The sequence below is a fragment of the Nicotiana sylvestris genome, chromosome 1, assembly GCF_000393655.2.
Source record: "Nicotiana sylvestris chromosome 1, ASM39365v2, whole genome shotgun sequence".
Lineage (NCBI taxonomy): Eukaryota > Viridiplantae > Streptophyta > Magnoliopsida > Solanales > Solanaceae > Nicotiana > Nicotiana sylvestris.
In genome coordinates, this window is record NC_091057.1 from 126,588,800 (window position 1) to 126,599,702 (window position 10,903).

The 10,903-nt window shown below is 41.5% G+C and overlaps 1 protein-coding gene across 1 annotated transcript; it reads left to right on the top strand.

Annotated features, from left to right (window-relative positions):
• Positions 1-6,729: 6,729 nt before the first annotated feature.
• On the top strand, positions 6,730-7,059 carry LOC138874471 (uncharacterized). Its single transcript, XM_070152925.1, has one exon. It carries the CDS (start codon positions 6,730-6,732, stop codon positions 7,057-7,059), a length of 330 nt encoding a protein of 109 aa, XP_070009026.1.
• The last annotated feature ends 3,844 nt before the right edge of the window (positions 7,060-10,903 follow it).

Genomic DNA, 10,903 nt, shown 5'->3' on the forward strand with positions numbered 1-10,903 from the left:
AGCAAGGAAAGGTAAGAATGAGAAAGGAGAAAAAAGAGAAATTTCAAACAAAAATAAGGAAAAGTCGGGATGACATAAGCAGCCGATCAAATGCATAATAGAAACGGTTAACTGCTTAGGTGCATTCATTCCCCAAAATGTACGGTTACTAATCTGTTAAATCCCTAATCGCTAACAAGGATGTTGTTGATATATTGAGTCCAGGCAGGTGGTTAGTTGATTGGCATTCTGGAAACTCACTCCGACAACACCCGATCAAAAGACAAGCTGAACATGGCCAACCAAGAACTAGAGGCAAGTATCGTCGATCCGTCAAAAGAGGTGAAAGAATTGGATGTTAATGCAATGAAAGAAGAGATGTATAAGTTAAAGCAGCAAATGGCTAAAATGTACCAAGCCTGGGAAAAGGAGCATCCACCACCGTTTTATCCCGCCAACCCTGCTTATATCCTACCATTGGCTCAACCTCAAGAACCTCCCACTGTGAACTCATCTCCGGCCTTTCCCCTCTACCAACAATGCTATGGCACCACTTCCCATACATCACAAGCTCCACCACCCAAACAAGTCTTGTATTCTCCTCCACCAGTCACTCATGTTTTTGTGGCACCTCCACCTGCTGCATTACACCGGTATTCCAGTGAGCCTCTGTTCCAAACTCACGACAACCAGTATTATCCCCCTAAGCCCACCTTCAAAGTTCCAGAACCATATTCTTACACCCCTCATATTGATCTCCCGACAGAGACCGAGAAGCCACCCAAAAATCCCGAACATGAGGAGATGATCAGAAAGGTCAAAAGCTTAGACCAATCGTTAAGAGATATGAGGGGGTTGGGAGGTCAAGTAAGTGTGGCCTATAAGGATTTATGTCTATTCCTAGATGTCCAATTACTAGCAGGATTCAAGATGCCCAAGTTTGATCTGTACGACGAGCATGGTGACCCAGTAGCACATTTAAGAGGATTTTGTAGCAAGATGAGAGGAGCAGGCGGAGGAGATGAATTACTGATGGCCTATTTCAGCCAAAGTCTAAGTGGATCGGTATTGGAATGGTATACCAAACAATATCACAGCAGGTGGTATACATGGGACGATTTGGCCCAAGATTTCGCCTGCCATTTTCAGTACAATCTTGAAATTATCCTAGATCGTTTGTCATTGACGAAGATTGAGAAAAAGCCAGGTGAGAGTTTCAGGGAATATGGATTCCGTTGGAGGGAGCAGCAGCGAGGGTTGACCCTTCGATGAAAGAAAACGAGATGGTTGGTAATTTCTTGCACGCCTTGGATCCTACTTATTTTGTTCATTTGGTGTCAGCAGTGGGCAAGTCCTTTAATGAGGTTGTAAAAATTGGAGGCATGGTAGAAGAGGGACTCAAGTCTAAAAAAATCATGAGCTACTCAACAATTAAAGCAACCACCCAGGCCATTCAAAACGGTACTGGGGTTGTACTCGGGAAGAAGAAGAAAGATGATGTTGCGATAATTGGGTCGGGAGCTTGGGTCGGATCTAGGGGCCCTTCACATTACTACAACCAGCCTCAACCCTATCACCAAACTTACCACCACACTCCATATAGTCCACAACAATACTACTATCCACCTCCAAGAGCCTACTGAAATCCTCCTGGAACAGGTTCCGGCCCAATCAGGCCACCAAGAATGAGAGGTTGCAGAAGAAGAAGACTTTCACTCCATTGGGAGAATCCTATACCAGTTTGTTCCGCAGGTTGAGACAATTGGGTATGTTGAGTCCTACTGAACCAAAGTTTCCAAATCCTCCCCCAAGGAATATTTATCACTCCGTGAGTTGCAAATATTGTTCTGGTGCCCCGGGGAACGACACAAAGAAGTGTTGGCAATTGAAAACAATTATTAAAGAGCTCATTGATACTAATTGGATTGAGGTTCAAGCTTCGGAGACACCTAATATCAACCAGAACCCATTGCCATCTCATCAAGAGACGAATATGATTGAGATAGTGCATAAGGAAGGGGAGCCTAAGAAACCTTCGCAAACTGTTATGATGATTCGGTCCAGTGATGCCAAGCCGTTCAAAAAGTCAACAAGTGAGAAGTCTGTGATCAAGTTGAATGGGGAAAATAGTGAACCATCTGTGGTGGTCAAGAAGGGGTCCTCAAGTGATGTTGCAGGGAAACATGAAAGAGCGAAAGTAGTTGTGTCAGGAGTGGCGAACAAGCCTGTTGTAATTGTGGAAGGTGCCCGCATAGACCCTGTCATCATCAAGCCGGTAACTCAATTACCAATAGTCAACAACAGGCTGGTCCCGTGGAATTATTAACGAGTGACAGTGACTTACAAGGGGAAAGAAGTTAAAGAAGAAGTATGTGAGACCCATGGTTTGACTCGATCGGGGAGATGCTTTGCCCCCGAATAGTTGAGAAAAGCTAAAAGCTCCAAAGACAACCCAGCATTGGCAAAGAAAATTGTGACTAAGGAAGAAGCAGAGGAGTTCTTGAGAAAGATGAGAGTGCAGGATTATTCCATTATGGAGCAGTTGAGGAAGACACCAGCTCAAATTTCATTATTGTCATTATTGATCCATTCTGATGAGCACCGTCGGGATTTGATGAAGATCCTGAATGAGGCCCACGTTTTGACAAAATCTCAGTAAACCACTTGGAAAAGATAGCTAACAAGATATTTGAGGTGAACAGAGTCACTTTTTCTGATGATGAGTTGCCCATGGAGGGTACCGAGCACAATAGAGCCCTCTATCTGACAGTGAAATATGAAGATTCTGTGGTTACTCAGGTGCTGGTTGACAATGGTTCCAGTGCGAACATTTGCCCTCTCTCCACTCTGAACAAGTTGAAGGTGGATGATGAAACATTCACAAGAACAGTATCTGCGTTCGGGGATTCGATGCTGGAGGAAAAGATTCAGTCGGGGACATAGTGCTTGAGCTTACAATAAGGCCAGTTGAATTTACCATGGAGTTCCAGGTGCTCGATATGGCTGTTTCTTAAAATCTGCTGTTAGGTCGACCCTGGATTCATGCTGCCAAAGTGGTCCTGTCTACTCTGCATCAAATGGTCAAGTTTGAATGGGATAGACAGGAAATCGTTGTGCACGACGAAGATAATTGGTGTGTTCCCAACGATGCCATTGTTTCGTTCATAGAGTTCGAGGACGACAAGGGGCCATGGGTTTATCAAGTTTTTGAAATGGTATCGGTAGAGAAAATTCCAGAAGGGAAGTGCGTTCCAACCCCGAGGGTAGCTGCCGCATCAGTCATGGTAGCTACCAAAATGTTGAAAAATTGTTTTGTACCGGGCAAGGGTTTGGGTGCATCTCTGCAAGATATCGTACAACCGGTGTCTCTCCCCAAAAATATGGATACGTTTGGTTTGGGGTTTAAGCCCACAACTGCGGACGTGAAAAGAGCTGGAAAGTTGAAATAGAGGGCTTGGGCCCTCCCAAAGCCCATGCCACAGCTCTTCAGATCATTTGTTAGGCCTGGCACCAAGAAACGCCCAGTGGCAACAGTTCCCAGTTTAGTGGTTGATGTAGATAGAGATTTGATTGAAAATTTCAAGAGGTTATTCGCCGATGTGAACATGATGGAAGCTGGAGAGGGTTCGAGTAAAGTGGATGTGCAGTTTGTTGGGCCCAGTGAAAAGATTATCATTTGGGAAGCTAATCCTCTCCCCACCAAGAAAGAGTTTTGGTAGTTTGCTTTGATTTTCTTTCAGTTTATCTGGATTATTCTAGGGTTGTAATTCAAATTCTAGGTTCCGTCTGTTTGGATGTATAAACCTTGTTATCTTTAATTTCAATGAAATGCAATTTCCCTTTTTCTTCCTTCTTGATAGTTTTATTTTTGTTTTTCTTTTTTTCCTTGTACAGTTCTTTTTATGCTGGCTTCAATGATATGACATGCATGAGGAATCTCCAGCCCAGTCTTAAAAGCCAATCTAATTCTGAAATAGTAATTCAAGAAATAGAGTGTGATGGTGAATCGGAATATGACGAGGATGAAGCCTTTGAAGAGATTAGTAAGGAATTAAGCCATTTTGAAGAAAAATCCAAGCCTAACCTGAGTGATACAGAAGCAATAAATTTAGGGGACCAAGATAATGTCCGGGAAACTAAAATAAGTGTCCATCTTGAACCACAACTCAAAGAGGAGATAATTAAAGCACTGTTCGAGTATAAAGATGTTTTTGCATGGTCCTATGATGACATGCCGGGTCTAAGCACTGACTTGGTGGTTCACAAATTGCCCACTAACCAGGCATTTCCTCCTATCAAGTAGAAGCTGAGGAAATTTAAAACTGTTATGAGTGTGAAGATTAAGGAAGAGGTCACCAAACAGTTCGAGGCCAAAGTCATTTGGGTCACCCGGTATCCCACCTGGTTAGCCAATGTTGTACCTGTGCCGAAGAAAGATGGCAAAACCAGGGTGTATGTTGATTATCAAGATCTCAACAAGGCAAGTCCCAAGGATAACTTCCCATTGCCGAACATCCATATATTGATCGATAGTTGTTCCAAACATGAGCTTGGTTCTTTTGTGGATTGTTATGCGGGCTACCACCAGATCTTAATGGATGAGGAGGACGCAGAAAAGACGGCATTCATCACACCATAGGGAACATACTGCTATCGGGTCATGCCATTTGGTTTGAAAAATGCTGGGGAAACCTACATGAGGGCAATGACGACCATATTCCACGACATGATACACAGGGAGATCAAGGTTTATGTGGATGATGTGATTATAAAGACTAGAAAGCAGTCCTACCATGTCAGAGATCTGAGAAAGTTCTTCCAAAGGCTTTGCAGGTACAATCTCAAGCTCAATCCTACAAAATGAGCGTTCGGTGTTCCATCTGAAAAGTTGTTGGGATTTATAATCAGCCACCGAGGTATTGAATTAGACCCGTCAAAGATCAAAGCTATCCAGGAATTGCCACCCCCAAAGAACAAGACTGAGGTGATGAGTCTGTTGGGGAGATTGAATTACATCAGCAGGTTTATTGCTCAGCTCACGACGACTTGTGAGCCTATCTTCAGCATGACGTCAAGAAGCCTATTGCTCCTGAATTGTTGGCTTCAATGATTCCAAATGCATGAGGAATTTGTGGTCAAGTGGATAGATGAATGTCAGGAAGCATTTGATAAGATAAATGGGTACTTGTCAAACCCACCTATGTTGGTCCTGCCAGAACCAGGGAGACCTTTGATTCTATATTTGACGGTCTTGGAGAATTCATCTGGATGTGTGTTGGGACATCATGACGTCACCAACAGGAAAGAGCAAGCCATCTATTATCTCAGCAAGAAGTTCATATCTTACGAGGTTAAGTACACTTACCTTGAGAGGACATGTTACGCCCTAACTTGGGTAGCACAGAAGTTAAAGCACTATTTGTCATCTTACACTATTTACCTCATCTCTCGTTTGGATCCGTTAAAGTATATCTTTCAGAAAGCTATGCTTGCAGGGAGGCTCGCAAAGTGGCAAATCTTGCTCACAAAATTTGACATCGTCTATGTGACTAGGACTACAATGAAAGCCCAGGCATTGGCCGATAATTTGGCTGAGAACCCAGTGGATGAAGAATATGAACCTCTGAAGACTTACTTCCCTAATGAAGAAGTCATGCATATTGATGAATTGGAACAAATTGAAAAACCAAGATAGAAACTTTTCTTTGATGGAGCTGCTAACATGAAAGGCGTTGGGATAGGAGTAGTACTTGTTTCTGGAATAGGGCATCACTACCCTGTTACAGCTCAGCTTTGGTTCTACTATACTTACAACATGGATGAGTACGAGGCGTGCATTTTGGGTTTGAGGATGGCAATGGATATGGGTGTCCAGGAAGTCTTGGTCTTGGGTGACTCAGACCTCCTGGTGCACCAGATTCAGGGAGAATGGGAAACACAAGATTTAAAACTCATACCGTACCGATAGTGCTTGCAGGATCTTTGTCAATGGTTCCAATCAATAGAGTTCAGGCATATTCCAAGGATTCATAATGAGGTCGTCGATGCTTTGGCTATTCTGGACAAGCCATAGGTTATCAAAGGAAAATAATTAGGCAGTTGGCAAGTAGTTTTTTCTTCAGCGGAGGGGTTCTGTACAAAAGGACCCCAGATCTTGGGCTGGTGAGATGCATAGATGCTAGGCAGGCTACAGGTATTATGACCAAAGTACATTTTGGAGTCTGTGGACCACATATAAGTGGGTATGTTCTGGCAAAGAATATTCTTCGAGCAGGTTATTATTGGTTCACCATGGAGCGAGATTGCATCAGTTTTGTGCGCAAATGTCATCAATGCCAAGTACATGGAGATTTGATTCATTCGCTGCCATCTGAATTGCATACAATGTCCGCACCATGGCCCTTTGTCGCTTGGGGCATGGATGTCATTGGGTCAATTGAGCCATCAGCATCAAACAGGCATAGGTTCATTCTGGTGGCCATAGACTATTTTACCAAGTGGGTAAAGGCTAAAATATTCAAGTCTGTAACCAAGAAGGCGGTGGTTGATTTTGTGCACTCAAATATCATTTGCCGATTTGGGATACCAAAGGTGATCATTACAGACAATGGGGCTAATGTCAATAGTCATCTGATGAAAGAGGTGTGTCAACAGTTTAAGATTACACATCGCAATTCCACCCCATATTGCCCCAAGGTGAATGGAGCAGTCGAGGCAGCCAACAAGAACATAAAGAAGATACTTCGGAAAATGGTAGAAGGGTCCTGGCAATGGCATGAGAAGCTGCCTTTTGCATTGTTGGGTTATCGCACTATTGTTCGTACTTCATTAGGGGCAACTCCTTACTTGTTGGTATATGGCACGGAAGCAGTGATACCCGTAGAAATTGAAATTTCATCCCTTCAGATTGCTGTAGAAGCCAAAATTGACGATGATGAGTGGGTTAAAACCTGCCTGGAACAATTGAGTTTGATTGATGAGAAAAGATTAGCAGCAGTATGTCATGGCCAGTTGTATCAACAGAGAATGGAAAGAGCATATAATAAAATGGTGCTTCCACGGAAGTTTGAAGTGGGTTAGTTAGTATTGAAACGCATTCTTCCTCATCAGTCTGAAGCCCAAGGCAAGTTCGCCCCAAACTGCTAGGGGTCGTTCATCGTATCGAGAGTGTTGTCCAATGGTGCTTTGTATTTAACAGATATAAAAGGAAAATGTGTAGAAATGGCCATCAATGCTGATGCGGTCAAAAGATATTATGTATGATTTCTTTGTTTAAATTGCATTTGTTCGTACTTGACATGTTTTGAAGATTGGAATGACGAAGGCATTTTGTTCTACTATCTAAACACTTTATCCTTTGTTGTCCCTTGAGCCTTATTTATTTCCTTCATACCCTCCTTTTGGAATCAGTAACAAAGTTGAGAAACGCAAGCGCAAAAGATAAATAAAGGAAGAAGAAGAAAACAAAAAAGAGAAAAAGAGAAAGAAAAGAATGAAAAGAGAAAGAAAAGAATGAAAAGAGAAAAAGAGAAGAAAAGCAACAAAAAGAGAAAATTAAAGCAAAAAAGAGAAAGAAAAGAAAGAGAAAAGAGAAAATCACAACAACAAGGTAATTTCTATGACATGAACTACGTTTGACCTGATTCCTTTTAAGAATACGTAGGCAGCCTCACGGTTCGGTCTCATCGAAATAAAAATTCAAAGTTCCAAAGTAAGAAACTGGGGCAGAAGTTGTGGTTGTTGTAAGAAATCTGATTCCAAAAGTTATAATTTTAACCCATTTGAATTGTTTTGAGCCTTTTATACCCTTTCTTTCTAACCTTGTCCAAAAGCCCACGTTACGGTCCAAAGAAAGACCTCCTGATTAGTCTTCGAGAAATGCCGAGTCAAGCAGGTCGAGGGGAATCATATCAAGGGCAACACTCTGGTCCAAGAAGGAAAAATTAAAAATGAGAGAGTCTTATTGGTGAAAACCCTCACGGGCACCGTAAGGCGATGGGAGCTGAGAGAAATAAAAGATGAGAGAGTCTTATTGGTGAAAACCTTCACTGGCACCATGAGGTGAAAGTAAGTTGATAGATAAACAAATGAGAAAGGTCTGTTGGTGAAAAACCTTTCAAGGCACCGCAGGATGAATAAGGTCAAGGCTTAGGTGAAGAAATCAGGTTATGGAAATTCTGGAGCAACAAAGTATGGCAACTGAAAGTTGATTGGTTGGACAGATTGGGCCAATTAGTCCGAAATGCATGTCATGATCAATGGTGCCAGCTATTCCACTCAGATAAGTCTCTTTTTCTTTTCCCTTTTTAGCAAGTCGTCCGGTTTTGGATTTTCTTTATCCTTAACTCTCAAGGTCATTGCATTTAATTTCTTTCGGGGTTTTGTGTCTCTAAGATGTCTCAATGCCAGTTTGTTTTAAGAAAATAAGAAGGGATTTCAAAGCTCACTACCAGTTTCAAAAATTGCAAATCACAGTGTGGCTAGAACATACCAAAGATAACATGATGTAAAGTGAGATAAAGTTTTGGCAAAAGTTCCATCGGTGGAATAATTTAGTCATTTCATGGAAGATGAAGAGGTTAAGTTAAAGGGGTCAGAAGTGTGAAACAACGGTTCGGGTATAGAACAGGCAGGTCATCTAAAGTAATAGGGGTTTGAAAGCTAGCCGGAAGTCAGGCGGTTCTTAGTTAGTTCAGAGGAAACCAATCAAAACAAAGCACAGCAGTGGAGAAACCTTCAGCAAAGAATGTCATCAACTAACCACCACATTTTAAACTAACAAGATTTTTCTTTGATTTAAACAGGGGCAGAAAGTTCCGCTTGTTTCAGGGAAACCCTCCATAAAGAAAGGCGAGCACCAAACATGTTTGACGGTAAACTCTCAGGTCTCACCTGGATAATGGGATTTAATTTGAAGTTCTCAGGACCCTCCTGAAAAATGGGACCTAGTTTAAAATTCAAAACAATCATGAGTAGTAAAGTCTAGCATAAATGTACCCCAAGGAATGTAAGATGGTTTCAAAGTTTGCATGTTTGAGATATGATTCAAGTAGGAGTTTTCAGGGTCCTCCTGAATAATGGGACCTAGCTTTAAGATCTCCATTGGATAACAAGATGTACCGTAAGTTCTGTTGTAGGGCAGCATAATTCGGTAGAAATGATTTGTCACTCTTAAGATAAAATTTGACGTTTGATTTTCAGGACCCTCCTGGATAATGGGATTTAGTTTTAAGTGTTCAGGACCCGCCTGGATAATGAGATTTAGTTTTAAGTTTTCAGGACCCTCCTGAATAATGGGATTTAATCTTTGTTGTCAGGACCCTCCTGGATAATGGAATTTAATTTTTCGTTGTCAGGACCCTCCTGGATAATGGGATTTAATTTTTTGTTGTCAGGACCCTCTAGATAATGGGATTTAGTTTTTTGTGTTCAGGACCCTCTTGGATAATGTGATTTAGCTTTCAAATTAATCGAGATATTTGGTAACATGATTCAATGCACCCAGCATCAAACCGGGGCAAACGTTTTCTTTGTTTGTTTATTTTGTGGAAATCAGGCGCCCACCTGGAGAACAAGTGAATACATTTTTCAAAGTTTGGCAATCAGGCGCCCACCTGAAGAACAAGGGAATAAATTTCTCAAGTTTGGCATTCAGGCATCCACCTGGAGAACAAGGGAATACATTTTTCAAAGTTTGGCAATCAGGTGCCCACCTGAAGAACAAGGGAATACATTTTCAGTTCAGTAATCAGGCGCCCACCTGGAGAACAAGGGAATACATTTTTCAAAGTTTGACAATCAGGTGCCCACCTGAAGAACAAGAGAATACATTTCTCAAGTTTGGCAATCAGGCGCCCACCTGGAGAACAAGGGAATATATTTTTCAAAGTTTGGCAATCAGGCGCCTACCTAAAGAACAAGGGGATACATTTTTCAAAGTTTTGAAATCAGGAGCCCACCTGAAGAACAAGGGAATACATTTGCCAAAGTTTGGCAATCAGGCGCCCACTTGAAGAATAAGGGAATACATTTTTCAAGTTCAGTAATCAGGCGCCCACCTGAAGAATAAGGGAATACATTTTCAAGTTCAGTAATCAGGCGCCCACCTGAACAAGGGAATACATTTCAAGTTTAGCAATCAGGCGTCCACCTGGAGAAAGGGAAAACACCTCAGACTACAAATTCATGGAGGCAACAAGGGGATCCCACCGGGAGAATACAAGTCAACAAGGTAACAGGAACCACAAAAGCAAGTTTGAAGATATAGATAGGATTTTGTAATGCATAGATCATAGTCTAGTCTAGCTTCTTTTTATTTTATCATGGTGTAATAAGGGGATTCAGTTAGCAGTAGCAGCAGAAACAACAACAGTGAAATCATAGCTTCATGGTAGTCCAGCTACCAAACGTTCCTGAACTACACTGACCTGATTCTTTTTTAGCCAAGGATATGTAGGCAACCTCGGAAGCAGGGTGTGGTCAAATATTTCAAAAATGCTTCCCACGGAGTATTCAAACGGGCAAAAATTGCTCGTATCCGCTCACTTTATCTTTGCCCGAAAACTCTGCGTGTTTCCGAGCAAAGAGGGGCAGTTGTGAGCACGTGATTTTTGCCCTCTATGAATTACTCCCATAGTTTCAAAATAAGATAATTTCTTTTCATTATTTGCAACTTTATGGATTTTCGGAGCATTTTCTGTTAATTGTAAGCATTTGTCTGTGCATTTTTATTTTTGTTTAATTAATAAAAAATACAAAAAAAAAAAAGCGAGTGTTGCATGTGCATTTAGGAGTTAATTTTGTATTTTTTATAATTTTTTAGTAATTAAGTTGTTTTAAATAAAAGAAAATCACCAAAAATAGGTTAATTTGCATTTTTCATTCTAAATTTCAATTTGGAGTAATTTTCCTTTTAATTGTTTGG

Coding starts and splice junctions, on each gene's coding strand:
- LOC138874471 (XM_070152925.1), top strand. CDS start 6,730: ATGGTAGAAGGGTCCTGGCAATGGCATGAGAAGCTGCCTTTTGCATTG.